Here is a 27,192-nt window from a genome sequence, read left to right on the forward strand (position 1 = left end):
CCAGCCAGAGTAACTCAAACTCATAAAAAACCTACACATGGAAAATTGACTGTATGTATTATTGCTGATATGACAGGTGATAAATGTGACACAATGAACATTTTATTTATCTTGATTTCAAATGAGTTAATGCTGCATCACACAGCAGTTTCACCTACAAGGTCAGACATTAGAAAAGTTGCTCATACAGATTAAGAACTGGCTTACAAAATGAGAATGGAGGGTGTCAGATCAAGAGAAAACATTTGACTTGTGTAGGAGTAATAAGCACAATAGGTATCAATAGCTTGATTTTGTTTACACGGTTTATACCGAAGACAGTATTTCACAGGGTATCAGAGAAGGCTAGTAATATCAATGACAAAAAGCCACTCTGGGCTTTCTCCTTTTCAAGACACTGAATGGTCTAGCTTCCCTAAACACAGTTCTCAAGAGCATGCTTTCCCAGATCAAGGCTAAAGTCCTCTGCTATGTACCAGGCTGAGCTTTACGAAGATAAATGCAAAGGAAAAAAGCAAAGGAAGGCTCATTTTTCCCCATCTAAGTACTACTCTGAATGTAGTCTTAAAGGCTAATAATGCTAGATCATTGCTACTACAGGAGTTCAGAGGGCTGCTAGTACATAACACAAGTTGATCATCCTGGCTCAGTTCACAAAAATACAGTTCAAATCAATTTTCAGTGGCATTCTTCCTTCACGGTCCCAGGAACTACCGAACAGTGAAGGAGCCTTGGAAAGCTCTCTTACCTTACCTCACCTCACCTTCAGCACAGGAGACTCCAAGCACTGGTTGCTTCTTTTGCCTGAATCATATCCCAGATAAACACCAGCATACAACTGTCCACATCCTACAAAGGGGCCTTTGGTTTTCTCATTAAAGGGGACATGTTTTCCAGCAAAATTTCATCCACTGTGAGACTTTACCCAGAGATACGGACCTGACTGTGAGGCAGCACCATAACATTTGCACCATCCACAATCTGCAACCTTATTGAAGTTTGCAAAGCAGAACTGCAAACATATAAACTGCAGGAAAGCATTTCACAAGAACCAACTGCATAGGTCATGATCAGAGGTAACAATTAATGTTTCTGCTTCGGCTGACTCTATTCTCTCACCTGGAGACTTGGGTGCTGCTTTCTCCAGCTCAGGTTTGATCAGCGTGGGTACAGTGTTGGGTAACTTGCCCTGCCACTAACGATTCTAGAGCCAATGATGGAAAAAAGCATGTCTGTCTCCTCAACAGTCAGTCAATGTAAGGCAAACTTATGACCAAGAAAAACACAATCATAAGAAACCAAAGATTCAGAAGAAATACAATGCAGGGCAGACTAATGAAGTGTTGACTCTCAGTCTAATGTATGCAACAAATGGCAATAAAATTACTTCAGGCTTTTGAAGGTATTTCTTCTAGATCATACATAAAACCTGACAGATCCCTGGCCCAATACACTAGTATGACCCTGCTGCAGACTGATACAAAATAAAGCTCTGATCCTCAAGTCTTTAAATCTAGTTAAATTCTCCTTCTACCATAGAAGTGTCTTGGCTAACCTTTGTCTGCGATGCCTGGGTGATGCAAGTCCAAAGAAAATATTGATATGCAAAACCAAAGAAACAACAGAACAGTCAGTTTTCCAACACAGTGTCTGTCATCAAAATTTTTTGAGAGAAACTGCAACAAAAGGTAACAAGGACATAGATGTTATGGACCTTTCCCCTTCAAATCTCATCTGAACAGAGTGAATCACCAAGAGGGATGCATCAGGATCAGTTCATTTAAGAATACCCACAAAAAAGACTGGTCATGTCTAAATTAAATGTGCCTAAGACCATTCTCCAGCATGAAAAAATTACTGGCACAACAGCTCACCTCCATACTGTTAAACACACAGAGTGCCTGAATTAAAGTCCTTCAGGAGGTTGTCCCTGGTCAGTAAGAGTGCTAGCTGGTCCATACTGAAACCATGCCTAAAACAATTTAACCACATAGACAGATGAGTTCAGTGCCTGAAGACTTCTCTGGCGTTACTTAGCTTACCAATATGAACAGAGTTACTCTGATACCGAATTTTATACTTTTTGAAACATGACGTGTTATCTTGAAACTTAACTCCTGCAAGTTAACTTGTCATAAGCTTGGTATCTTGCATCAAGCAAATCAACAGGTGAAAGAGACAGAAGTTCCACATGATATGAAAGTTTATGCAAACCTTTTCAGTTTACCATCTGTGCTGGAAATTTCTCCACAAAATTAAAGACACTGAAGACTTATACCAGTTTCAGTTAGGTCTGTAATGCAGCAATTTAAACTTACTGGCACTTTTACATAGAGCTCTCCAGAAAACCTGCAAAAACAGTTTTATTATTTTAATATATTATATATAAACACAGTCAGATCTCTTTCAAAAGTCTTCCAATACTGTGTTCATTCAGCATAAATCCATGTGGCATAACTTGAAACTCACAGTGAACTCAAGGGATACCTCATTGTACAGACTCTGCTTCATCTTATATAAGACAAGGGTTTTACGGTCATCTGGGACTGCATTTCAAATGCTTTTTTGTCTCCAATATTAACGTGATTAGGGCTTTGCATCCGAGCTGGACATAATGAGTTAAATTAATTCCACTACCTTTAGAGAGACCCTTTGTGGGACTACACCTCAAAAGCTGACTCTAACCCTATTAATACAAGCAAAGAGCAACGCCTGAAGGGATTACCTCCTCTGTTCTTTCAAAACTGAGAGCCACACCATCCACTGCATTTATCTGACATAAAACAGTGTGTTTCTGTTTAGCTCCTACTTTGAAATTCATGACTTGCTGTCTCCTTTCTACCCGAAGCAATGTTTTCTCAATCATAGGAAAGTAATGTGGTAGCTGATTTAAAATACCCCCCATTATAGACATATATGGTTAAGCTAATGGTGAACTCTATTTGCATTCTGGAACAAGCAGAATCCCTATTGCCAGGTCTTCCAAAGGCCATCCTCTGATTTTTAACTCCTGACTTGTGCGTGAAGAGAATCACTATGGAAGTTCTGAAGTTTAAATTTATATTGTTAGGCAGTCAACTGTCTATCGTGTCGTGTCATCCCCCTTCCAATCAACATCCATTGAATATATATCAGTCTCTGGCATTTTTCTCATGAAAATATTATCTAAGCAGTCCTGTCTTCTTAAATTTCATTTATCTCAATCACAGTAAAACAAAATAAAGCAACAAAATAAAAGAATATAAAAAGAAAGAGAAAAAGCATCTGATTACATAGGAGGAGGGAGGATTTATATTATCTAAATACTTATCTAAAAATACATTTATATTATTTAAATACTATTATCTAAATTAACCTCCTTAGTTCACAAATTATTGTTAGTTTACAAATAAAAATATGTGTCACAACTGATATTGGTATTTTAATATACTGCTTTTGGAGGTCTAATCTTGAACCTCTAGGACACTCGTCCTACCTCACTACAACTCTATTTGACTCTCACAGATGCTACAAAATACCAAGTTGAGAGTACAAAATCACAAAGTCAGTTTAAATGCAGTAAAATCTGTGTTTTTCTTCTCTCATTAGAGAAACCGCAGTACCTGTAAAAATAAAAGCTAAATTTCTGGAGAACTACCCAGTCCCTGCTGTTGCAAACAATCAGTAGCTAAGTCATAGAATCAAACTTAGGCTTCTCCCATGGTCAAGCAAACAGTGCTGCACAAGAACAGCCAGTTAGCCACTGTTAAACAGTTTAATGGTGTTATGCAAGTTGTATAAAGTTAGTAGTCATCATATAGTGAAAAACAGTGCTTGTCAGCAGTTAGAAGTATTTTGACCTTTTGAAGTGGCAAGTTATAACAGCAGCAAAAATAGCAGCAAATACAATTTTGAAGACAATCAAAACTGAAAAAAGGGTATGAAGTGAGCTCTGTGGCTAGTGCTAGGTAGGTTTCATCTTAAATATTTGGTACGTTTCCTGAAGACTTGTGAAGACTTGGCTTACTGGATATAATGAAAATATTCAGTTTCTTCTTTCACTGTGAATTTCTCATCCATGATTCAGGAAAAAAAAAAAAAAAAAAAAAAAAAAAAGACGACACGAACTCAAAAGCTCAAAAAGCAGAAGACACTCAAAAATATTTGTCCTGGTTTCGGCTGGGATAGAGTTAATTTTCTTCCTAGCAGCAGGCATAGTGCTGTGTTTTGGATTTAGTAGGAGAAGAATGTTGATAACATGCTGATGTTTTTAGTTGTTGCTGAGTACTGCTTATGCTAGTCAAGGACTTTTTCAGCTTCCCATGCTCTGCCAGGCGCACAAGAAACTGGGAGGGGGCACAGCCAGAAGAGTTGATCCAAACTGCCCAAAGGGCTATTCCATACCATATGACGTCATGCTCAGTATATAAACTGGGGGGGGTGGCCAGGGAGCAGCGATCGCTGCTCGGGAACTCTCTGGGTATCGGTCGGCGGGTGGTGAGCAATTGCATTGTGCATCACTTGCTTCGTGTATCATTATTATTATTATCATTATTATACTGTTACTATTAGCATTACTATTTTACTTTATTCCAATTATTAAACTGTTCTTATCTCAGCCCAGGAGTGTTTCTCACTCTTACTCCTCCAATTCTCTCCCCCATCCCATTGGGGTAGGGGGAGTGAGCGAGCGGCTGCGTGGTGCTTAGTTGCTGGCTGGGGCTAAACCACGACAATATTCCAAAAGCCTTTTTATGTTTTTCAACCCAGTCTGGTTGATTCCACAGGTGTTATTCACGATTGACAGCATTGAATTAAATGTTATTGGAAAAAGAGACTTTCACACATGGTGTCTGAATAGCGTAAGTGACAAAAAGCAATGAAGCGGAGAAGTCAATTGATGCAATATAGTCTACATTTTTGGTCTAATGCAATAGCTATAGAGTTCTTAAGGTAGACAACTAATGCAGAAGAATAAACGTTACAGTAAATGGCTGTCAGTAGAGCCATCAGCCTCACTGAATGAAGAAAATTACTGTTAGACTGAGGGTGTAGGACAAGGAAGGAATCCAGTCCATTACCACTGATGAGAGAAGTTATACTATGTAACCCCTTTCATTAAATAGTTAGATCCCATCTCAAAACAAGTTAACTTTTTCTCCCCCACACCACACCCCTACTATTCTTTCTGGAAAGTGGTTCAAGAATACCACTCCTCTAGTGATTTTAAACTTTCTTCTAACTACAAGATTCAGTTTACACATAGATAGTTTATCTCCACTTCTTTTTGTAGCAACTTTACGCTCTAAGTACAATCTAAGATTATGGATTTCCACACCAATATTTATCTTAGGTATTTAATATATACATACTCTTAATTAATGTTTGGTAATTCAGTGCTTTTCAAACAGCTTGGAGTAAAATCTTGGATCCAATGAAATTAGTGGTACAATCTGACCAATTCCATAAAGTTAGAATCTCATCAAAGTTTTCCAATCAACACCACTAGACACAGATTTCTTATTAGGAATATAGGTAAGTAAGTAAACAAATAGCAGTTATGTAAAAGAAAATAGATCAAATGTGGGTGGATTGCCTTCTTCCTGTCTCTAAATAGTTTCTTATCACTGAAACATGGTAGTGTACAAACTCTAAAAAAAGAAACCATGGAACAAAAACGTATTTATACTCTCCATTTCTATATAAATCTGAAGGCTGTTGACTTCTTTCAACTCTGTGAATTCTTTGTTCCAAAGGAAAAAAAAAATATTATTTTTTATTTGATACTTTACCAGATACCATTAAACAATTTTCAACTACACAGGTAGCTGGTTTATTTCTAAAAACAAGTTGACACCTACAAAGCCCTTACATTGTAGGACATTTAAAGTTAAAAAAGTCCCACTCTGTCCTTTTCTAGCTATCATGCTAAAGCTAACGGGCATGATGAATTTCTCTATTGTATTACAGTTGGAACATGAGAAAAGCTATAGTTGCTTTAGGCTCTCCTGTCCTTAGTCACTCGTAACTTTTACAAAACATCACAGAAAGTATTGTTCTAACATTTTTAAAGCTTAGTTTCATCCTAAGAATGATTTCCTCTGCTGCTGAAAATTTAGGGAAGGAAGGGAATATTCATAAAGACATTTTAAAAAACTTTTAATGAAACAGAATCTTTATTTTGAGCAAAGCTAAAGGAAAGAACATGTTTCTACAGAATCCAAATCTTTTGGTCCAAATTAAATTGACATCACCTCCTTAGAAAGATCTTGCATGTAGAGAAAAATTCTCTAATATCTCAGTGGAAAAGGCATCTAAGCAATTAATCTATGAAGAACAATGACTCTATCTTTATCTGACTGCTGGGAGAAAAAGTGAATTCCCTTGGCAGCCAGGAAAAATGATGGGATTATTCACAAAGGAACTACAATACTGTTTTTTCTCTAAATGAGCCTGTCAGTGCAAAACAATAGAGCAGAACTAAATATTACAAAGGAAGCTCTTCTGGAATAAAAGATTGCAGATATACCACTCTTCCTTCCCAAATGCAGACCTAAAAATCAACAGCAGATGTAGTCTCTCTATAATTACATGATAGCAGAAAACTCATTCAAATAGTACATCAGGTAGCATACTCAGGTATTTCAGATTTTGGATTTATAAATAAGTAAATAAGCAAACATATAAACATAAGGTGGCCAATAACACTCTTATTCTGACCCAGTTAATTTCACAGTTCTGAAGACCTAAAGCAAGCAGTATACATAAATCAATTCAATTACATACCTGCCTATGATGAGATCTAAATTCTGGTATTAACACAGAAATTTACATTTCTGTTGAATTAACGCACATTTTACTTTACATAACAACAGTACTTGAAAATATAGCTGATTATTCTTGAGGTCCTATGGCTCTTACTCAAAGAAATTAGTAAAATGTCATTTACGTTTTTATCTTCTAGGGGACTGTCTATCAGACAACAGACATCTAGCAAGCTTATTCTAAAATGTGTTTTCTAATTACTTACTTTAAAAAAAAATGCTTAACATTCTGTTTTCTCTCCTCAAAGGCAACAAATAGCTGTTTAGAGGTTTGCACATTTAGGAAGGAAAGACAGCCTTTAAAATTGTTTACAGTAAGGCATGAAATAACAGTCAGGAGCACTAAGTTTATAAAACGTGCCAGAAGTATTCTCTGTAAGTTAGGCAACATGTTTTACACAGATTTAAACAGGCCCAGACCCAGTCTTGTTAAGGTTGAAGGCAAAACTGCCTTGTTGCTAGTGGAGAAGTGTTGTGTTCTTTATATCCCTAACTAAATATTTAAAATCCATGAGATCTAAAGATGTAAGAAAGTGTTAGCCTCTTGCGCTAAGGGATAAATATATTTAATAATGTGCAGGGCACCAGAGTGACAGGGTAAAAATTGTACTACCGTAAAAATGGAGTTCTGCTCTTCCTTTTTTCAGAAGTACAGGTGTCTGGTGTGATCTTACATGATCTACATTATCCAGGGGATGGCAGATGGCATTGGACCTGCAGGAGGCCCATGCTTTTCGGGAACATTATCTAGAGGTCAAGCAACATAGACCACAGGGCCTAAACAGCACCAGGTACCTAGACAAGTGTAATGATTCCCACTGTTGCAGAGGGAAGGGATTCAACCCCACATTATGACATCTGAATGCCAGTGTCTACCTAGGGGGGGTCCTGTAGATATAGGTGTCTCGATACCCTCCACCATCACTTAACATCAGGAAGCGGATTCAGGTACCTAAACAGAAGTTTCTGAGGTGACTTAGGACACAGCCTGGCTTTCTGTTGCTAGTGTAAAAAGATGACACTTTCTTAGGTCCCATGTTATTTCTGCCAGCCTTGTGCACGTCTCACCTTAAATGGTGCTGGATGCTTACATATAAGTAACTGAATCATGCTACTAGTCAATACCAACAGTAGAGTCAAGAAAAAAGATTCAAGTCACTCTGATACAGACATTTCCTGGTTGGTTGGCTGAATTAGTCTCTGCTTCATTGACTTCAGGGAGAAGACTGTTACTAATATATAGGAAACATGTACAGCACATTTGAACACCTAAATTTAAGTACTGTTCTCTCAAACTGAATCCCTTTCCCAAACTAACTCTATAGCTTGCACACTCACTGGAAAATATACTCATGCATATCACCCTGCACAAATCTCATCATCAGGATGTATATCAGCAAACAAACTCAACCTTCCCACACAAAATATCTGGAGATCCTTGTTTGTGAAGTGTTACACAATTTGTAAAGCACGGACATTATAATAGCTCACATGTGCCAGTGCCACGAACATCTTTACGTCCGCGTTTGTAACCACACTAATGATGTAATATGTGAAATTCCAAAATAAGTTTTTTTTAACAGAGCATATTATCTAGATATCTATAACACTCCTACTAATATCCAATTTTATTCACTGTGTGGTAATACTTAAATACAAGGCATAGTACTTCGAGAAAATCATCATAAACTAGTCAAACCCTCCTGAGACATTGTCAGCAATCCATTCCATACACATCTACGTATCTTTTAAAATCAGGCAGTGTTAGTCGATTTCAACTGCACTAACAATTTCAAAGGGAGTGAAAATTTAAATCAGTCCTTCATTTCTCTCTGCCCTTCCTGTATTTTTCATTCTGTGAAGTCAAAGAAATACACTGAATTACCAATCAGTGCATGCCATCTATGCTCATAAACAGCTGCTATCATCTTGGATTATAGAACAGGCATCACTTTCTATCAGAAATTGCCTAACCTGAGCCAACCTCAAGTTGTTGCCAGTAGCCAAAGGAAAAGTCTATTGAAAAGAATTCTTCCACTGTAGTTTTCCCTACTGTACATTTACCAGCTTTGTTTCAATTCCAATTTTGGAAGTCCCACCACTGTGGATTTTAAAACTTGACTTGATTTGACAAAACTCCAGCAAATATACAATAGTTAGCAACCACGTACTGGCAGAGAAATAGGCTCTTGGTAAGTCTTTCCTATCTCTAATATTTCTGATTCTATGGTTCAATAATGACTGATGATTTTCCTTGGCTGCAGGCAATGGTCTGTAGGAAGACAAGCTGAGAGGAAAGAAAAAAAAGAAGAAAAATAAAGTGAAAACAAGAGACAAGAAAGAAAGAAGAAAGGGAAAGAAAAGGAAGGAGGGAGGGAAGGAGGGAAGGAGGGAAGGAGGGAAGGAGGGAAGGAGGGAAGGAGGGAAGGAGGGAAGGAGGGAAGGAGGGAAGGAGGGAAGGAGGGAAGGAGGGAAGGAGGGAAGGAGGGAAGGAGGGAAGGAGGGAAGGAGGGAAGGAAGGTAGGTTGGTCATAAGGTGAACTCATGGACTCATGGTACAGGAACCTTGAAGAACAAGATTCAGTTTCCACTTATATCATACTTAACATGTCAGCATAGCAAATCTCTTTATTTCCCCTGTGCCTCATCCTCCCACCATTAAGTTTTTAACATCCAGGGGTATGTGAGCAGCATGTCTGCTTATTAGTGGTGTCTAATAAAAAACATAAATACCTGGAGCAGTGAAAGGCCAATTTTTTATTGTATTTCATAAAAATCCACAAATATTCGAACAAAAGAGGATAAACTTTGGTACTGTGATGACAAGGCAACACGAATATTTGTGGAACAATTTACTTACTTAATAGTATAATCATTCAAAAATAGAACAGTTTTTAATTTTGCATTGAGAAACATTTACAATCTGATCCAAAATCCATTTTATTTGTTAAAACTTTCACATTTATTTAAATACATTTTGAAGGAAACTATTTGTTTTCATATTTGGGTAACAAAAAGTATCTTATTCCATCTTTCTTTCAGAAAGAGAATGCAATACTCTGTATCTTCAGTCATCTAATGACATCCTTTATGTAATCCTACTAACAATGTCCTCTACCAAGTTTTGGTATTTACATTTTAAAAAAACAAACCAAAACAAAACAAACCACCAGGGTTTGAAGTTTATAGACATGGTTTTCACCTTTTCTGCTCTGGTACTTGTCTCTTGAACAGATTCACTACTTGAATTATTACACAGATGACCAAATTGAAATGCAGTATTTATATTTTATGATATGCCTCTACTACTTTTTATGAAAACAAGTGAAACTGTCCCAAGACAAATGAATGATGAAGATATATTCCTGGCTCTTTTACACCACTTCTATTATTCTTGACACATATTGGAAAAGGCAACAAATACTCTTCAATTAGTCCAGTTCACATTGGTGGAAGCTATGTTACAAAGATGGATAAGCTATGTGATCAATACGAAGATTCATGATGGAACTGGACACACAACCCAGATCTCCAGCCCCCCAGCACAATGCCTCAGTCACTCACTCACATCACCTCCTTTTTCCTACATATTTAAAAATACATGCAACAAAGAGGTAATAAGGACCTTTCCAAAGCTGACATTCCGTGTATGAGTAATGAAGGACAAAAGTATCAGAATCCAGCATTTCATGATCAATAAGGAAAATCAAAAAACATCCTGGGTTGTTGGGTTTTTTTTCTTTTTTAAATACATAGAAGTATGAGAGAAAAAAAAAGCACCTTACTTGCCAAAACCAAAATCATGCTGTACAGTTAGCAATATAATATTATTACTTCTAGCAATAATAATAGATTGTATTGTGTGGAAGACAGATAATTTATTTTACTTGCAATTAAATGCCTTATTACTATTCTGTACAGCATGTAAACCATGACACGTAAACAAACACAATCTGTCAATTTCTCAGTGGGTCAAAGCCATTTCCTAGAAGAGCATCACACAACCAACGTCTGAGGTAAGAAAGAAAAATATGACAGGATCATCACCTTCAGATCCAGATGCAGTACAGAGAGGAAGCAATTTCCTCTTTGGTACACTTTGTAAATATCCACTGACACATTTAAAAGAAGTATGTTCCTTCCCATTGAAAGGCATGCTTGTTTTTCTGTTATTGCTATCTACATTTTAAAGAAATTGATAATCTTCCATCTGCCTTTCGGCTGGTAATTTTCTAAAAAGGTAAGTCTCCCCCTCACCAAGCTGTATTTCACACTTGTAAGTGGAAATGTGATTACATGTCAGCAAAAATGAACAGGACCAATGAAATAAAACAACTGTTTCTCTACAAGATCATGAGGAAAAAATATTAAAGACCAGATTTACTGAGGCTAGCATTTCTTTTCAAATTATCTGTACAACTGTGAAAACAGTTCAGTTGTTTTGTAAAAGGTAAAAACATATAACAGCATCTTCATGTATTACAGACATGTCATGTGAGTGGGAAAAGCTGATGAAAATCGATATAGATTTGTCTTACAGCAGTTACTTTGTCCCCCATAACCACGGCCTGGTATGAAGAGTGCTGGTGAGTTAATAAAATCAGAAGCTCAAAGTGGAGGGCATCGGTACTAGAGGGACATCCTTTCCCTGAGCTCTGAGCTGTCCGGTATAGAGGCAAATCCACTGCTACAAAGACATAGCAGCAGAGTGACAAATCTACTTCCACCCTGGCCCTACAGTGACAGATGTTCTTTTAAGATGCAGCCATAAAGAATTTGTTCCAATACTCCTCCCAATGTACAGAGACATCTTCTACGAATACTCCATAGCACAACTATCCCATTCCACACAAGGGTCAAACATGGTATGATCCATAAAGATTTAATACAAAAGGCAAAATATTTCTCATCCACAGTCACAAAACAATTGTCAAATAATATGCTTTATGAATGTTTTCGCACAGTGTAATAAAAACTGCTATTGTTCTACAGAGAGAAAGCATCAAGTAACTTTAATATTCTGCAGAACTATTGTGGCTCATTGCTTCAGCTGCGCATCCCCTGTTGCAGCAGTTTTAATCTCAGAACTTTAAACCCCTTTCCCAATACTGGGTTCAAGCCTCAGCACTTGAGACTGGATTGCCTAATGCTAAGCACTGAAATCAACAGGGGATAAGTTTCCTCATACTCTGAAGCCTTGATCTTGAAATTAACAGGTGACTTTAACCATGACAAAAACACCTGAACAAGCCCCTAAGTCAATTACGTGCTGCAATAACTCAAAAGGTATGCTAGGAACATTATGATCAGAGCTGAAGTACAGATAACACCTCAGCTGCTATAAACCAGCTGTTAATAAGTAGAGAAACATTGTACCAACAGTTCTGGTTACTAAGTAAAACTAAAGAAATATTTTTTTTTCTATTTCTGTAATTTATGTCAATTTTAATTTATCACATAAATAAGTTGTTGCCACTTAATTGCTCTCACTGTACAGCAAAGATGCTTATAATGAATGATGATAAGCAGGAACATGAATGAACCGTTGCCAGGCAACCAATAAATAAAGGTTCCAAATAGCATGACCTCTTTTTAAAGGATAAAGCTCTAATCATAATTATTTTTCAAATCCATTTCAGTGCCAACTCAAATCATGTTTGCAGCACTTATCCTGGTCTTCCTCATACAAAATGAAACCAAATCTGTCATTTGACGTATCACAGATAACAAATTAAACAGACTCAACCTGCTCCTTCAGATTATGGTCAATAGAGTAGTTTGAGGATAGTGAACAGGTTAGAGAATAAACTGGAATCCAGAACAGAGAGGTGAGAAGAATTAAGCAATTTAAATAGGTTAAGTTAAAAAACAAAAGTTACATTGTTACTTTAAGGATCTTCAAAAAGCATCAACACAGGGTCCTCCAGTGTTTGACTCTACAAAAAGATCATTCAGTAAAGTAGAAGGATGAGAGGCTTTAAAATACAGAAAACAGATGCAGTTTGAAATGTTTTAAAATCTATATAATACCACATTCTATCTTTATAAACTCTTACAGCTCAGTCTTGCTGAGTGCATAAGCAGAGCTGAGGTGCCTAGAGCAAGCACTGACCTTTCAGATGGATTCAAATAAAACTGACAAAGAGCAGCATAAATCTTAAACCAGTTAAAGAACACAGTATATCCACTCTGAAGAAACAATGAATGCTTATGCAGGAGTTTTACATTATGCCTTCTGAATAACAGAAGGGGCGAGAACTTGAGCTTGTTCAGAGGGGCTTGGTGGGCTAATAAATTGTGTATTTATTTTGGTAAGATCTCATGTCAGAAAACATTAGGAATACATGTTTTGGTAGGTTTATCTTGCACTACATAAGGTGATTACATAAATCTCTTTATTTAACCATTTTATTTCTTTTCCCTAGTAGAATTGAGACCTACTAATAGCTGTGATGCTTAGACACTAAGCAATCAAAAATTTGCAATACAAAACCAAGATGAACTAGAATTATAAACAAATCCATCTTGCATCTAAGGTCTAACATACTATGTCAATTGTGAACCGGGACCATCTTTTCAATCTGTCTTTGAAAAAAACATACAGGCAACAGAATCCATAAATGTCCCTGCAACAGTAGTAACACAAAATAATCTCATACTTCACAATGGAAAATTGATCTACTGGAATCTTTGTAAACAGGAATTATTGTTTAAATTACAGCAGAGAATGCACTCTGCCAACTTGTAGTCTCCACATGTATTTCTTCATATCAAATGAGAGCCAGTTCATTATATAGTAGGTATTTGCTTTCTGTGACAGAAAAGTGTTCTGCTGCCTATCAGACACATAACTTGCCAATTACTTTCCTTATCTAGATATATTTGCTTAACAGAAGCCTTTACAGGAGGTTTTCTATGTATCTGTATTTCCTCAATAATCAAATAGGAAATACACCACACTATGTCTATATTTTTATTGACTAATATGTCACCCACTTACCACCTCCACGACCTGATTCAATAACTACTCTCCATCCTTCTAATAATTTCACTTTGAACTTCTTGTTCTAACAAAAACCCAATTCATTTAGTTGATACCTTATGCAAGAGTGAGATTCAGAATTTAAATAACTGAGAATCATGCATACTGACTGCAACTGAAAACAATTCAGAAGACCCCTGTAAAGTCCTTTTAGGACACATGGCACTGTTTATACCCAAACCACCTTAATTGCTTCCTCATAGTTTTGAGCTTGCATTTTAACAAATTATAAAAATACTGTGTTGTGCTTGCAAACCTGACAACCAAGCCCACTAGTTGAAAGGTGTGTAAGGGTGACATTGGAGGATTTTTTCCCCTCCCAAAAGTTTATTGCTTTTCAGTTACCAACCGAAGAATTAAACTGGTCTGGTTTTAAGCTTAAAAGACTCAAAGCCTATGGAAGAAAAGGTCATGCATTACCATTCAGCAGGAGCTGGAGGCTAATTGTAAAGTTTATTAACAATGAAAACAACGGGGTTCTCAGCCACTTAATACCAGGGAGGAAGCTGATGGTATTTTTCAGAAGTTTGGATTCCACTGTATTTTGTTCCACAATATGCAATGTAACTGTCCCAACTCCGAAAATGGGAGGAGAGAAAAGACTGCATTGTTTTAAAGAGCTGCTCACACCAAAATAAGAGTCATTTTAAGATCTCCTCTAGGGATTCAAGTCTATATATTTAGCATTAGAAGAAGGAAAATAGAGCGTAACTGCCAGCTTGAGGAAAGAGATGATGAAGCATGCTTTGTCTCTAGTGTTTCCCTTATCACAGATACAGTCAATCAAACTGGGTGCGTTTCTAAACTTTGAAAAGTAATGCTAAAATCTTCCTACACATAAGAGTATGCGAATCTTAATCTTCATCGTTACTTAAACTACCACTTTACAACCATCCCTCATGCAGCTTTACCACAAAGCTTTAACTGATCCAGAGTGCCGGTGTGCCCCTCCAGAGTCCTGTACTTCATGATCTGAATTCTACTCAGCTGTGTCTATTACATGAAATAGTACATACATGAATACATTTCAGGATTGACAACTCAGCTATCAGCGGAAGCTTGAGGACTTGATCCATGTAGATGTTTGGTTAAAAGAAATTTTACAGAGGGACAACAAAATTATAAGGAAGAAAGGTAATGTTCATACAAGCTTGTAAACTTCAGCTTAGCGTTTTTCTTTTAAAAGATAATATTTTTATTTAGTATCTTTGAGCTACAACAATATCTCCTAAGAATTGCCCTGGCTCACAGCCTAACAAACCCACATTGAAACAAAAAACCAACCAAACAAAAAAATATTACACTGCTATACAGATTTTGCTTATCAGTCAGGAATGTGGATTAAATGAGACAGAATAACAAGAGAAAAGAAATTATCTCTGCATTTCATAACGTTCCACAGGTATTATCTGTACTTTATTTGGAGACAAGAAAGAACGAAAAAAAATATGCTTTCCAACCACCCTAAGCATTTGTTCAGTGACATTTCATTCAACTAAATGTACACCACTTCTTTCCTGAACCCTACTTCACATATTTATTCTTATTGTCATAAGAAGTGTTTGTCATATTTTCACAATTTACTATCAAGTACAACTGTTTTATGCACTTGTGCTGACGCGGATTGTACAGCACGATACATACATGCTGTTGCCAAGTCCTTTGCCTCAAATTTCCTATGCTTTTAGCCTTTGCCGTTCCCAACAAAAAAGAAAGTTGAATTTTTAGCACTAGCCAAACAATATGAACATCACAATGGCTGTTCTGGGGCAAATCTTAGGTCCGTTTAGCCCAGGACCGTGTCCCTGACAGTGGTCAAAGGCAGTGGCCTAGGGAAAAGTCCTGTATTAGGACAACTTTCAAATACTAGACTAATTCCCTGGAACACTATTCTGGCTCCCAGACTGTGGCTCCAAGACTTAAATATGAAAAGAGACTGGGAGCGGTGGCATATGACAACACACTTTGTTTCAGAAGGGCTGGGAGGAAGAACAGGAGATGGCATATTTCAAAAGGCAGAAATATGTATCCTTATCACACACACACACATACACACACTACTTCATTCCACCCAGCAGTGTTTCTTGCTCCCGATATCGCCTTTGCCCTCAAAATGTGCTTTTTTCCATACGGAAGAGGTGGCAAAAATGAAAGTGTTTCCCTTCTTTCCTCATAAAACCTCCTTCTGACTGGAGTTGGCCTCCTGTTCATATTCCACTTGACTAAACCAATCTTTTTCTCCTCCCACACTAGCTCCATCTGCCGCCCGTCTCTCCAGCAAAGCCAGATGGTAGCAAAGCAGACTACTGTGGAAGGAGAAAGTTCTGTCGCTGGAATTTCTTCCCTATACCCTGCAGGGGGCCAGCCTGTGAAGCCTGGAGAGGAGACAGAGAGCAACTTCCTCTCTTCCACGCTGCCTTCCCCTGCTCATCAGTAAAGAAGGCAGCTGAGGACATGAGCAAAAGAAGGATAAAACTTCAATGTGCGCTCTGAAATCTGTGACTTTAATATTTATATAGCAAAAGTCTCACAACTGTAATCCAGACTCGAGCATGGTACACACCACATAAACATATAAGAAAGCATGAGTCCTGCCCCAAAGAGCTTACAATCAAACAGAAGCAGAGATGCACATTTGTGATAAGGAACGAACAACAGTGACTAGAGCGTAGATGACACAGGAAAAAAAACCCTAGGGTTTATAATTAGCAGAGATCTTGATGATGGAGTAAATAGACAATACTTTCTGGAGAGATACAACTCAAAGAGGAAAGCTATAGATGTGTATTGTTAAGCTGAGAGGAGGATTGCATGTGGCAAGGGAAACTGCCTGTAGAGAGGGAAAGACTAGAATGAAAGCAAACATGAGGAAAGAAGAAGTGATTTTTTATACATTTGAGGTGATCTTGCATGAGACAGAGGCAGAAGAACTACAGGTAAGAACTTTAGATGAAAAGGGAGACAGTCTAGTGACACAGGAGCATCTGCAGGAGCAGTCTTGCCAGAGCCGGTAGCAAGAATGAGTGTCACTGAGCAAGAACAAGAGCTCATATAAAACAAGCAAGTGTGCATATGTGCGAGACAGAGGAAAAGACACAGACTTCTCTGAGAGAAAGAACTGTGGGAACACAGGAGACAAAAGAGACTAGAAAAAAGAATGAGTGAGGGTGGTGTATGGGTGCAGCAGAAAGTTTGGAGTGGGCAGGACAGAAGAAAGTGAAGGAACATGGGGATCTAACAAAAAAACAGAATTATGTATTAGAAGTTGAAAGAGCATGTATAAGTTAAAGAGACACATAACAAGAAGGATGAAGATGTTGAATAGACAGGGAAAGGAAGAGGGAAATACACACATCACATTGAAACAGATTTAAAAAAAAGGGCTCACAGCATCACAGCAGAACGAATGGAGTGACAGGAGGGGGAAAAGGAGGAAAGAATATATGCAAAAATGATAACGTGAGTAAAGGAACATTAGTTAATAAAAAGCACTACGTAAAAACCCCAAATGGGAAAACTGGGAGTGTATAGAAGAGCGACTGGAAATGGATGTCCACTGAATTCTCACTGTCACTGCAAACTCTTAGGATTTGCCCCATTTAGGTATCCCCACATTTTAATCTCCTGCACTTGGAAAAATTCTGCTTCCTGGTCCTCCACACCCTCTAACTTTTGTGCACCTTTATGCCGCTTGTTTCACTGTTTCTAGTGGCAACTCTTTTTGTTACGTTTCAATGGGGAAAAAGTCTTATTTTGTCCAATACTCTACCAAAAAGAAACGTGCCACAATCTCAAGTTTCCTTCCTCCTGTCCCCATAACGCCCTTTCATTCATTCTTCTTTCAAAAAAAAAAAAAAAAAAGGTTGGGGAAACTCAGCGATACAGCGATATCTTAGGTCCAAGATATTCACAGAGCCCTCCCCGAGCTGCGTGTACATACTACGCCCCAGGTTCCCCCTCTGTGCCCGGGCTGAGGGTTTCCCGTCGTCCGTGGGCGAGGGCAGCGGGCGGCCGGGGCTGCGCTCCAGCGCTCAGCACCGCGCTTTGTGCTGCCGCGGATAACGGGATCGCCGGCTGCAACGCATCCATCAGCCGGGGGAACTCAGGGAGGGGAGCTAGCTCCCGGCTGCTGGAAAGAAAGCCGACACAGGCGTATGCCCTGGCTGCTGGAAGACATGGCTGGCTGGCTATTTGATTTTATTTTATTTAGGGGATATAAAAAAAAAAAAAAGGGGGAAGGGGGAAGGGAGAAGGGGAAGCACACACGCTCGCACACGCATACGGCTGATCTTACCTCCACATTGAAATACTGCTCCGCTTTGCACACTGTAGCACATAAAATCCAAAGGAAGGTTTGCAAGAAAAACACCCTGGACTGAGACACGAAATCCAACCGGCTTCCAGTGCTGAATGCGAGTACGATCATAGTGAACTGTGCTTCAGTGGATGGAAGATCTCTCTCTTTCTCTCTCTTTCTCTCTCTTTGCCTTAAACAAACACACAAACCAGCCCCCCCCGTGTCGGTGAAGAGCCCGTAGCGCAGGTTCACCCACAGCAGGGGAGGAGGAGGAGGAGGAGGAGGAGGAGGAGGAGGAGGAGGAGACACTTCACAGCACAGGCGGCGGCAGCGGCAGGGTCAGCTCTCGCTCATCGTCACCACCAGCCCCTTAAGGAGGGAATGTGGCGTCCGAGTGCAGCCGCAGCTCCTGCACGACTCCTCTCTGCCCAGCAGCAGCAACCGCTTCCCCGTGTCCTCCCTCCTCTCCCTCCTCCTCCTCCTCCTCCTCCTCCTCCTTCTCTCCTCTCCTCCCCTGCCTCCTCCCCCTCCGCCTCCGCCTCCTCGCGGGGAAGGCCGGCCTGGCCGGCCGGCGGCGAAGCGCGGCGCGGCGCGGCTCGGCTCGGCTCGACTCCCGGCCTCGCCTGGCCTCACCCCCCGCCGCTCCCCTCCACTCCAGAATGTTCAGCCGAAATCTACATGGCCCCGCCCCGTAGGCGTCTTAGCGACGGGCCCGCGGGGCGGCCCTGCCGCGCCACCGCCCTACGGCCGCGCTTGGCCAGGCCGGCAGCCCGCGGCGGCCGGGAGCGGGCGGCAGGCGCCCGGGAGGGGCGGGCGGGCCGGCCGGCCCTCCTCACGCGAACGTGCCGAAGCAGCCGCCCAGGTGCCGAGCCCGCCGGGAGGGCGGGCCTCCCCTCCTCACGGAGCAGAGCCCGGCGCGGCCTGAGCGCCCCGAGTCTTCCCGCGGGCCGCGAGTGCGGTCGGGGCGGTGCGTGTGCCCGCGGGCTGCCACACGCCCGGCCCGGGCTTCCCTGCGCACCGGGGGAATGGGGACGCCGCTCCGGTTAAGCGGCCGTGGAACGCCCGCCCATCGCGGTCTGCGGGAGCGGCCGCCGGGCCGGGGCGGGCCGGGCCGGGCGGGGCGGGGCGGGGCCGGGGTCCCTCAGGCGCGGCCTTCCGCGGCCGCCACCGAGGCCTCGGGGCCGCGCAGCCCGTCCCAGCCCCGCTGCGGTTCGGCGGGGCGAGCCCAACAGCCCGGCCCCGCTCCGCGAAGCCTCTCCCGGCACGCCCGGAGGCGGAGGGCGGCGAGGGAGGAGCCCCTCGTGTAAGCGGCAAATTGAAGTTCTTGGACAGTGACTTAAGGCGGAGAGATGGGAGTCGCCCGAAATGCGGCCCTCGACGGGGAAGGGTCGTCGCAGAGTCATTAGGGTGTCCCGGGGCGAGTTGTTCTTTCCGCGGCTCGGAAGAAAATCCAAAGTCACCGCTGACCAAGTTCACAGAAAGTGAGATCATGAGAGTGTAGTTGACAGTGGTATAAACAAGCCGGACAAAATCCGGGTAATTGGGTTGACTGAAAAATTATTTTAATGCGTCCAAATATGTGGTCATATATTTAAGGGAAAACAACGCGTGAAATACCTATAGCGCAAACAAACTTTATGCTGGATATCATGATGTTCAAAATGCCTTGTGATTATGGCAGATAAACCACTCCAGCAGTGATTTGATGGTTAATGGGACGTTTTATGCAGCCCTTTGATACGTTAACAGGGTTATCCAGTCAAGGGTGGAATGATGCACAACACTGGTTAGAGCATGGTGCTAATAATGCCAAGTTCACAGGTTCAATCCCTGCTCACTGCAGGGGGGTTGGGCTCGAAGATCTCTCAAGGTCCCTTCCAGCCCAAAGCATTCTATGATTAGTGAGACAAGCTAGTGCAACAATGCACCTTGGGGAAAATAGAGGGGGGAAAAAAACAAGCTTACTGGAAAAAAAAAAAAAAAAAAGAAAGAAGCAATTTAAAAATTCCAAGATTTGAAATTATGTCTTATTTTTACTCATTTGGTTATCAAAAAAGATGCAAAGATACTTGATCATGATACCAAACAGCCTGTAAGTAAAAGGCATATCTGACAGATGAAGTCTCCTTACTCAGATAGTCAACAGCCAGAATTAAAACACGTGCAGATTAGATGTATAAAATTTTGACACCACCTAGTAGCAGGATTTAGGAATGTGGTAGGTTTTCCATCATTTGATATCTTAAGGGTAAGGCAGTTATCTCTGAAGAAGTCATGTTCTGCCTAACCAAAAGTAACAGTATTTAAGCAGAATTCCTTATGTGATATACTTTTTTCATGTTAACTGCTCCATCTTAAAGGGGTTTTCTGTCCCTCAGATTGTTAGTGATGCGAATGATGAAATCATGAAATATAGAGCTGGCAGCAAGCTAGAAGGACCTGTTGGCACTTTGGTGGCCAGTATCGGAAGTCAAAATGATCTTAACAAATTAAAGAAATGTCTTGGAACCATCAGGAAGAAACTTAATAGTGACAAATGCAAATTACATTTGGGAAGAAAAATCAAAAGGTTACTGGTAAAACAGTAGCACTTCAGAAAAGAATCTGGGGGCTGTAATGGACTATAAAGTAAATATGAGTCAGCAGCATGCTACCATTAAAAAGACAAGACAGTCTCATTGTGGAGCGTATTAATAGGTATGCAGTACATCTGGTGGGACAAATCATTTTTCTGCTAGGAATTGATGAAGCCAACTGTGTTTGGTCTCAAACTAATGACAGTCCAGAGGAAAATAACAAAATATTGAAACATTTAGAAAGTAAGATGTATGTGTAAAAGTTGAAAGAACACTATTTATTTAGTTTGAGAAGACTGAGGGTAAATGGTCTCTTTATATGGAAAGTATTGCTGAGAAAAAGACAGATATTTATTTCTTTCTGGGTTTGGGATGAAGGAAAAAATGAATCAACTAAATTATTCAGAAAGTTCAGATTCAATCTTAGACAAAACTTTCTAAAATGTGATGGTAGTAGCATTTGGAACAAGATACCTAGTGGGAGTGTGGAATCTCTTCCATACAGGGGTTTGACAGGCAAGAGTATTATAGCTATCCTCTCTCCATTCCTAGGGCAGTGGCTTGTATTATGAGATCTAGTAAACTTTTTTGCTTCTAGTATATCAGTAATTTCTTTCCTTTTATTACTCTATGAATTAATCACTGTAACTGGTGTAAAAGGAACACTAACTCACTAACTTTATATTGTCGTTTTTGGTTTTTCTCTTCCCCTAAGGGTCTTCCTTCTTGTTTGTGCTCTGAGTGAGCATGAGTTCTATTTTTGCTGGTGTATTTTGTAGAGTCTGTCATTAGTGTAATACCCAGAAATGGAAATAGATTTCCTGTAACTGGAATTTCATTAATCTGCCCTGTCAGGACTGCTGTGGCTATTTACTGTGAAAAGCAGGAGGCCATGAGTATAGCTACCTCCCTCCTTTACACTGTATCCATTAGAAGAAGAAAGAAGAAAAACAATGGTATGAATAGAATGGTAGAGAATGAAAGCACCTGAGTATTTGTAAGCACGTTTGAGAAAGAGAGAGGGAGACCACACGGGTAAAGAAAGAGATTGGTAAGGAAAGAGAGTAGCGATGTGTGAATATGAGTGCCAAGGAAAGAAACAAGGTATATGAAGGACAGAGAAGATCTTTGAAGTGAAAAATGTAATTCAGGAATCATTGTGTGAGGGAAGAAATGCCAGAAATGATGGGAAAGGGCTTTGAATATTTATGAGTAAGCTGTGGGCAGGAACATACAGGAGTAGGGTCAGAGCCTCATGGGACATGTAAGAAGGTAAAGAGAAATAGCAAAGAATTTAAAACTCCATACACAGAGCTGTTTGTAGATGTGTATGTATGGGATTAAGAGAAAGATTCAAGAAAAGACAAAAAAGCAACAAAGATAAAAGGATAAGTAAACAAGTAAAGAAGGAAGGGAGCAGCAAAATGCAACTGAAAGAAATGGGAGCTCTTTGTTGAAGTAGTTGAATGATTGAAGTCATATACTTTATAAGTGTCTTGCAGATTTTTATCTTTATCAAATACCAATATGATTTTTCTGTTCTTGCCTATGGCAGTTAGCAGCAGTAATTAATAAGCAGTGAACAGGTATGTAGGGAAGCAAAATTGAAAAACTGAGATTTCCATTCAGTTCTAAAACTTTAGCCTTTTTGAAAGGCCAGAAGAGGTCTGTCTCCTGTGCTCCCAACCAGTCCATTTACCTTGCTGAGTTTCTTAGACTCTGTAGAATATATGCTTTATGGATGACTACAGTCACAGGTTTACAATGGATGGTTACTAGAAGCAGACATAGATGTCATTAAACATCTGAATGCCCACCTTTGAACACAGGGCAAAAATATTCCACTTTACTGTGTATCAATTCTGAACAGAAATTCATATGATAGCTAAAAAATCAAAATATTACATGTTGTCCTTTCTGTATTTTGTGTTGCTTAGCTGCAGATAGTACCAGCTGGAACTTTTAAAGAGAGTAGAGCTTCATTACAAGATACAATAAACTGCAAAGATTGAGGGTAGATAACACATATCTCACACATCTATATTTATCTCACACTGCTCTATCTAGTTCTGGTTTGGAAAAGATGTGCTAAACACCTGGCCTTTTACTCGTGGAATGAGACTTCCATAGATGTGTCCATATGAATTCTGTTTGTTTGAAAGGCAACACACAAGTTTAACAGTGTAGGAGGGAATATCGCATTGAATATGTATTCCTGCCAGGATCACACTTGTATTGCCTGTGTTCAGGTATCTGTGGTTCTTCATTTACACAAGGTTCACTGTAGGCATAAGGCTGTCTGGTCAGGAAGTAATACTGACTTATACTGCCAGTGCACTTTACTGTGTTGTCTTACAGCTCCACGAATGGCTTTATAAAGAACCTAAGTAAAGAGAAATATAAATAACAGTGTAAAACCTCACACACAATTGATGTAGGTTCATAAGGAAAATTTCTAGAGTCATAAAAGTCAGTAATATTTCAGGATATTTTTGTTTATGTTTGGTTGCAACTTTTCACAAGAAGCCAGTGAACTGAGAGGAAGAAAGGCTGAAAGTGTAAAAATGTTAAAAAAAAAATGAAATTACAAATGGAATTTCTAATTCAGAGAGTCATATTATCATAGAATAATTTAGGGTCAACAAGACCTCTGTAAGTCATCAGGTCCAACTGTCTGCACAAAGCAGAGGCAACTCAGGTTATCTTACTCTGGTGCTCATTCAGGGAATTACAAATCACATTAATCTAACCCAATCTAACCAATCGTTTCCTAGTCTGCAATACGATTTCTCTGTCTCAGGGAGCTATTCTGAGGGTAAAATCTCTTCTGTGAGGCATTTGTCAGGCCTTCAGTTATTTTAGTCCTTGTGGTGACAACATCCATTTCAGCAAGTACAGCAGGTATCTCCTAATGTCTTGAAGGCAGGAGAAGTGGCCAAGAGAAATAGGTATAGAAAATATAATTCTGAAGCTGAAGACAGGGAAATACATTTTAAAGAGCAAGAAGATAAGATGTGAAAGAGAAATGGCTCCTGGAAGAAAAACATCAAGAAGTACACAATAATAACTAAAAAAAAAAAATCTCTTTTTTGATAATAACATTTTCATAAGAACATTTCTAGGAACATGAGTTAATATTGGGTTAGTGAAGAATAGATCCAAAAAGTGCATGGAAACAGCCAAGTCCTTACTTATTTACTCTGTGTAACACCTCATATCAAACTTTATTTTCTCTACTTTATGACAATTTTCATGCTGCTGTTTTCTCTCCCACTCCTGATGCATTCTCTCCACGCTTTCTGATTTTTGGCTAAGTCTGCAGGGCAAGAAAGGCCCATTCAAGCATCAAGCGCATCAGCAGTTTACCAACATATGTATCTCAAACTAAAGGGTTCTTTACAGCCAAAGACTTACAAGTGGTCCAGCTGTCCTTTGGACTGCACTGGTGATTATTCACTGAGCTTACAATAGTGTCAGAATGGCAGTCTGGTGATTGTTGTAAGATCTTAACAATTCGTGTTGAATATTATCTCCTTCATTTTTACAAGGTGCCCTGTGTATGAGATTGATATTGTTAACAGCTAAGAGAAGAACACAATACGCAAACCAGAAATAAATAATGCAGAGCAGTGACAGGTGAGTCTGACAGATTTGAGGAGGAAGGCACAAGTTGTTCTGAGAGAATACTCTGGCATAGCTTAATGGCTTGCAAAGTAACAAAGTCCTCTTAGAAATGTTAAAAGATTTGGTCAAGAAAGAAACAAACAGGTGTCTGTCATGAATACTATGTTTCAAAAGTGTGCAAAGGTCTGTTACTAGGTGGCTTCAATAACAGAAACACAAAGGCCTCCATAACTCCATATCAAGTTGAATCTTAAATAGAAGGTAATAATCCCAGGTTTTGTTATGCTCTAACCTGGCTGGAAATTCAACATCAACATTGTTAAAATAGACCTTTTTTGAATTACTCTATTAATTAACCTTCCCAAATTAACCGTACTTACAACCTGTCTCATTTATTTTATTGTCCACAGAAATTAATTTTATGTTGTCTATTTTCAGCTTTCAAGACACTATTTAAGTACATTTTTTTCTGTATGTTTGCAGCACAAATTAATATTGGAAGTGTTACCTGGGGAAAGATGAGTCTTGGCAATTGGAGTTTGGGAGAAATAGCATGCATCTGGCACTTGAGTAAACCTAAGGCTGTGGAATTTTATAGATGGATTGGATGCATCTGGAAAAATGAGTAGCAGTAAAATAGATAGGAATGTTAACATTTAAATATCATTGGTGAGTTTCAGAGTTAATTGCCACTGTCATTAATGAAATCACTGCATCTCTTAGAGCTATTGTTCTGCAGACTCAAGAAAAAATTACTATACTTGGCATATACATTCAAGGATATCTTTATCACAGCATAATTTCTTTATTTATTTGCTTTTGCATGAATTAAAATTTAGATTCTAAAAAGCAGTTCTGCTGCTTTGGTAGCCCAAGAACTGGAGTGACTCCCCCCGAAAGCATCAGGCATATGACTCCTTAGGATCATTTTAGTTTATACCATTCATATATGAGATTTTGGATCAAGAAGAGCTGTTTAGAGAAGAAAACTGCACAGTGCTTATAAAGAAAGCAGTGTTAACAATAGAAAATGTGTTTTAAAAGGGCACCCTTGAAAATGTATGTGAAGAGGCCAGCCTGCAAGAAACAGGAGGGTTCACTCAAGGTTAAGCTTATATATTGCTCCATTCTGCAATACAGATACACCCGAAGTGACAGATACCTATCTGATAGAAACAAGTATTCAGGTGAGAGGGGAAAAATCACACACGGAGGATTCAGTTTCTCTGTGTCTCTACTCCTCCAACTACAACCTGTTTGTTTTTCTCTTTTATAGGCAACCTTTACTTCCATGCCAAGGTTATCTTTAGCATCCTTTTGCTATAACTGGTTAATTTTTTGTCATTTGGGAAATTGTGGTCAGGTCAAGGAGGACTATAAAATAATGCGCATTCTCATGAGACTGATAGTAAGGTTCCCTGGTCATTTTCAACTTTTTAACTTGAATGCTGATGGTCTAATAGGCAACATTTAAAAATTTTAGAAATGAAGCTTTTAAGTGCAGAAATATTGAAGTGTGGGTGTGTTTCTATAAACCCACCTATCCCAAAGTGAAAAAAGTTGGGAAGGTGAAGGGAAGGAAAGATTCAAAAGACTGAGATAAGCAGTGCAGTTTTATATCTGTATTCTGGGAGGAACACACAAAAAGTAGCTAGATTATGGTGTGGACTTTTATAAAGTTGTACCGGTTCAGTTTGATGTGACCTGTATAACTCAGGCATAGAAAAGTCACACAAAAACTACTGAAGATTTTTGCAACACCCCTTTATCCCCCCAATTCTGCTCTGTACAATGTGTGAGCACAAACACAATCCTGGTCCTTGTAATTTATACTACTATTTATATATTTTTAACATATATATTTTCTAATCTTCCTTAATCTAAGACATACAGGTTTTTATATCTTTCCTCTGACTTCCTTCTGTTTTTTTTCTGGTCTTCTCAATTTTATTTTCTTCTAACTTCTGTATTGCAAGACACTTCATAAAAGCACAAGAACTGGCTATACAGTATTTCCATATCATTAAGGGGGCTCCCAGTAGAGATCTGAAGCATATGTTCTTACTCATGCATGACTGAAGAAGAGGCAGAATTATGCTTAGACCTTTAGCTTGAGAGAGGCTTCCAAATAGTGCTCATACTTTCAGCATGAAATTTCAAGCAACCTAACAGATTTGAACACCTAGTTCTCATTAATTTTTATGGAAACTGGACAAATCTATCCCACAGGCATATTTGAAAACACTGGGCTTACACTTCATCTATTTCATTGTCCTGTGGTGGAAAGGATGAAAAGAAATGAAAGAAAGTAAAAATAGGAGAATTAGAAAGGGACTTGCTAATATAGATAATTATTTTTAAAAGTGCATTTACTCCTATTTATTTAGTTGTTCAGTCATCACCTGAGATTTACACAGTTTACATTAATTGATTGATATTGCAGTTGCCCTACTTATTAACTGCTCTGAAAGCCTTTCTTGCTGTTCATATTATTTAGTAGTATTACTGTTGTTACTCTGTCCAGTCATTCATAGTGAAAAATCACCTTCTTCATATAGTGAGTGGGTTTTATGAGGTGAGGGGCCTTTAGTAGACTTTCAAACCTTCAGCTCTCACTGACCCAAAGGCAGATGAAAGCATTTGCACCTTTTAGAAAGTTTCTCACATTTTCTTAGAACATTCCCGTGTTTGTCAGGATGAGTAAAATTTCTGGAGGACAGAGGATGACAACAGCATCAGTAGAAATATGTGGGTTTTTTCATTGTAACACACATACTAAGGTTGCTATTCTGTGAGTGTGTTTATGTGTGCATGCACACATGCATGTGTGTGTGAGAGAGAGGGAGGGGG

At 39.4% G+C, this 27,192-nt stretch overlaps 1 protein-coding gene across 1 annotated transcript in view; it reads right to left on the bottom strand.

The window, feature by feature from the left end:
• The window catches only part of MMP16 (matrix metallopeptidase 16), a 182,384-nt gene extending 164,113 nt beyond the window's left edge, over positions 1-18,271 (bottom strand). The window contains exon 1 of the mRNA XM_075705269.1: positions 18,140-18,271. Within this exon, the coding sequence (XP_075561384.1) occupies positions 18,140-18,271 (132 nt within the window). The remainder of the gene's footprint in view (positions 1-18,139) is intronic.
• Between the last annotated feature and the right edge of the window lie 8,921 nt (positions 18,272-27,192).

This window comes from Pelecanus crispus, chromosome 2, assembly GCF_030463565.1.
Source record: "Pelecanus crispus isolate bPelCri1 chromosome 2, bPelCri1.pri, whole genome shotgun sequence".
NCBI classification, from domain to species: Eukaryota; Metazoa; Chordata; class Aves; order Pelecaniformes; family Pelecanidae; genus Pelecanus; species Pelecanus crispus.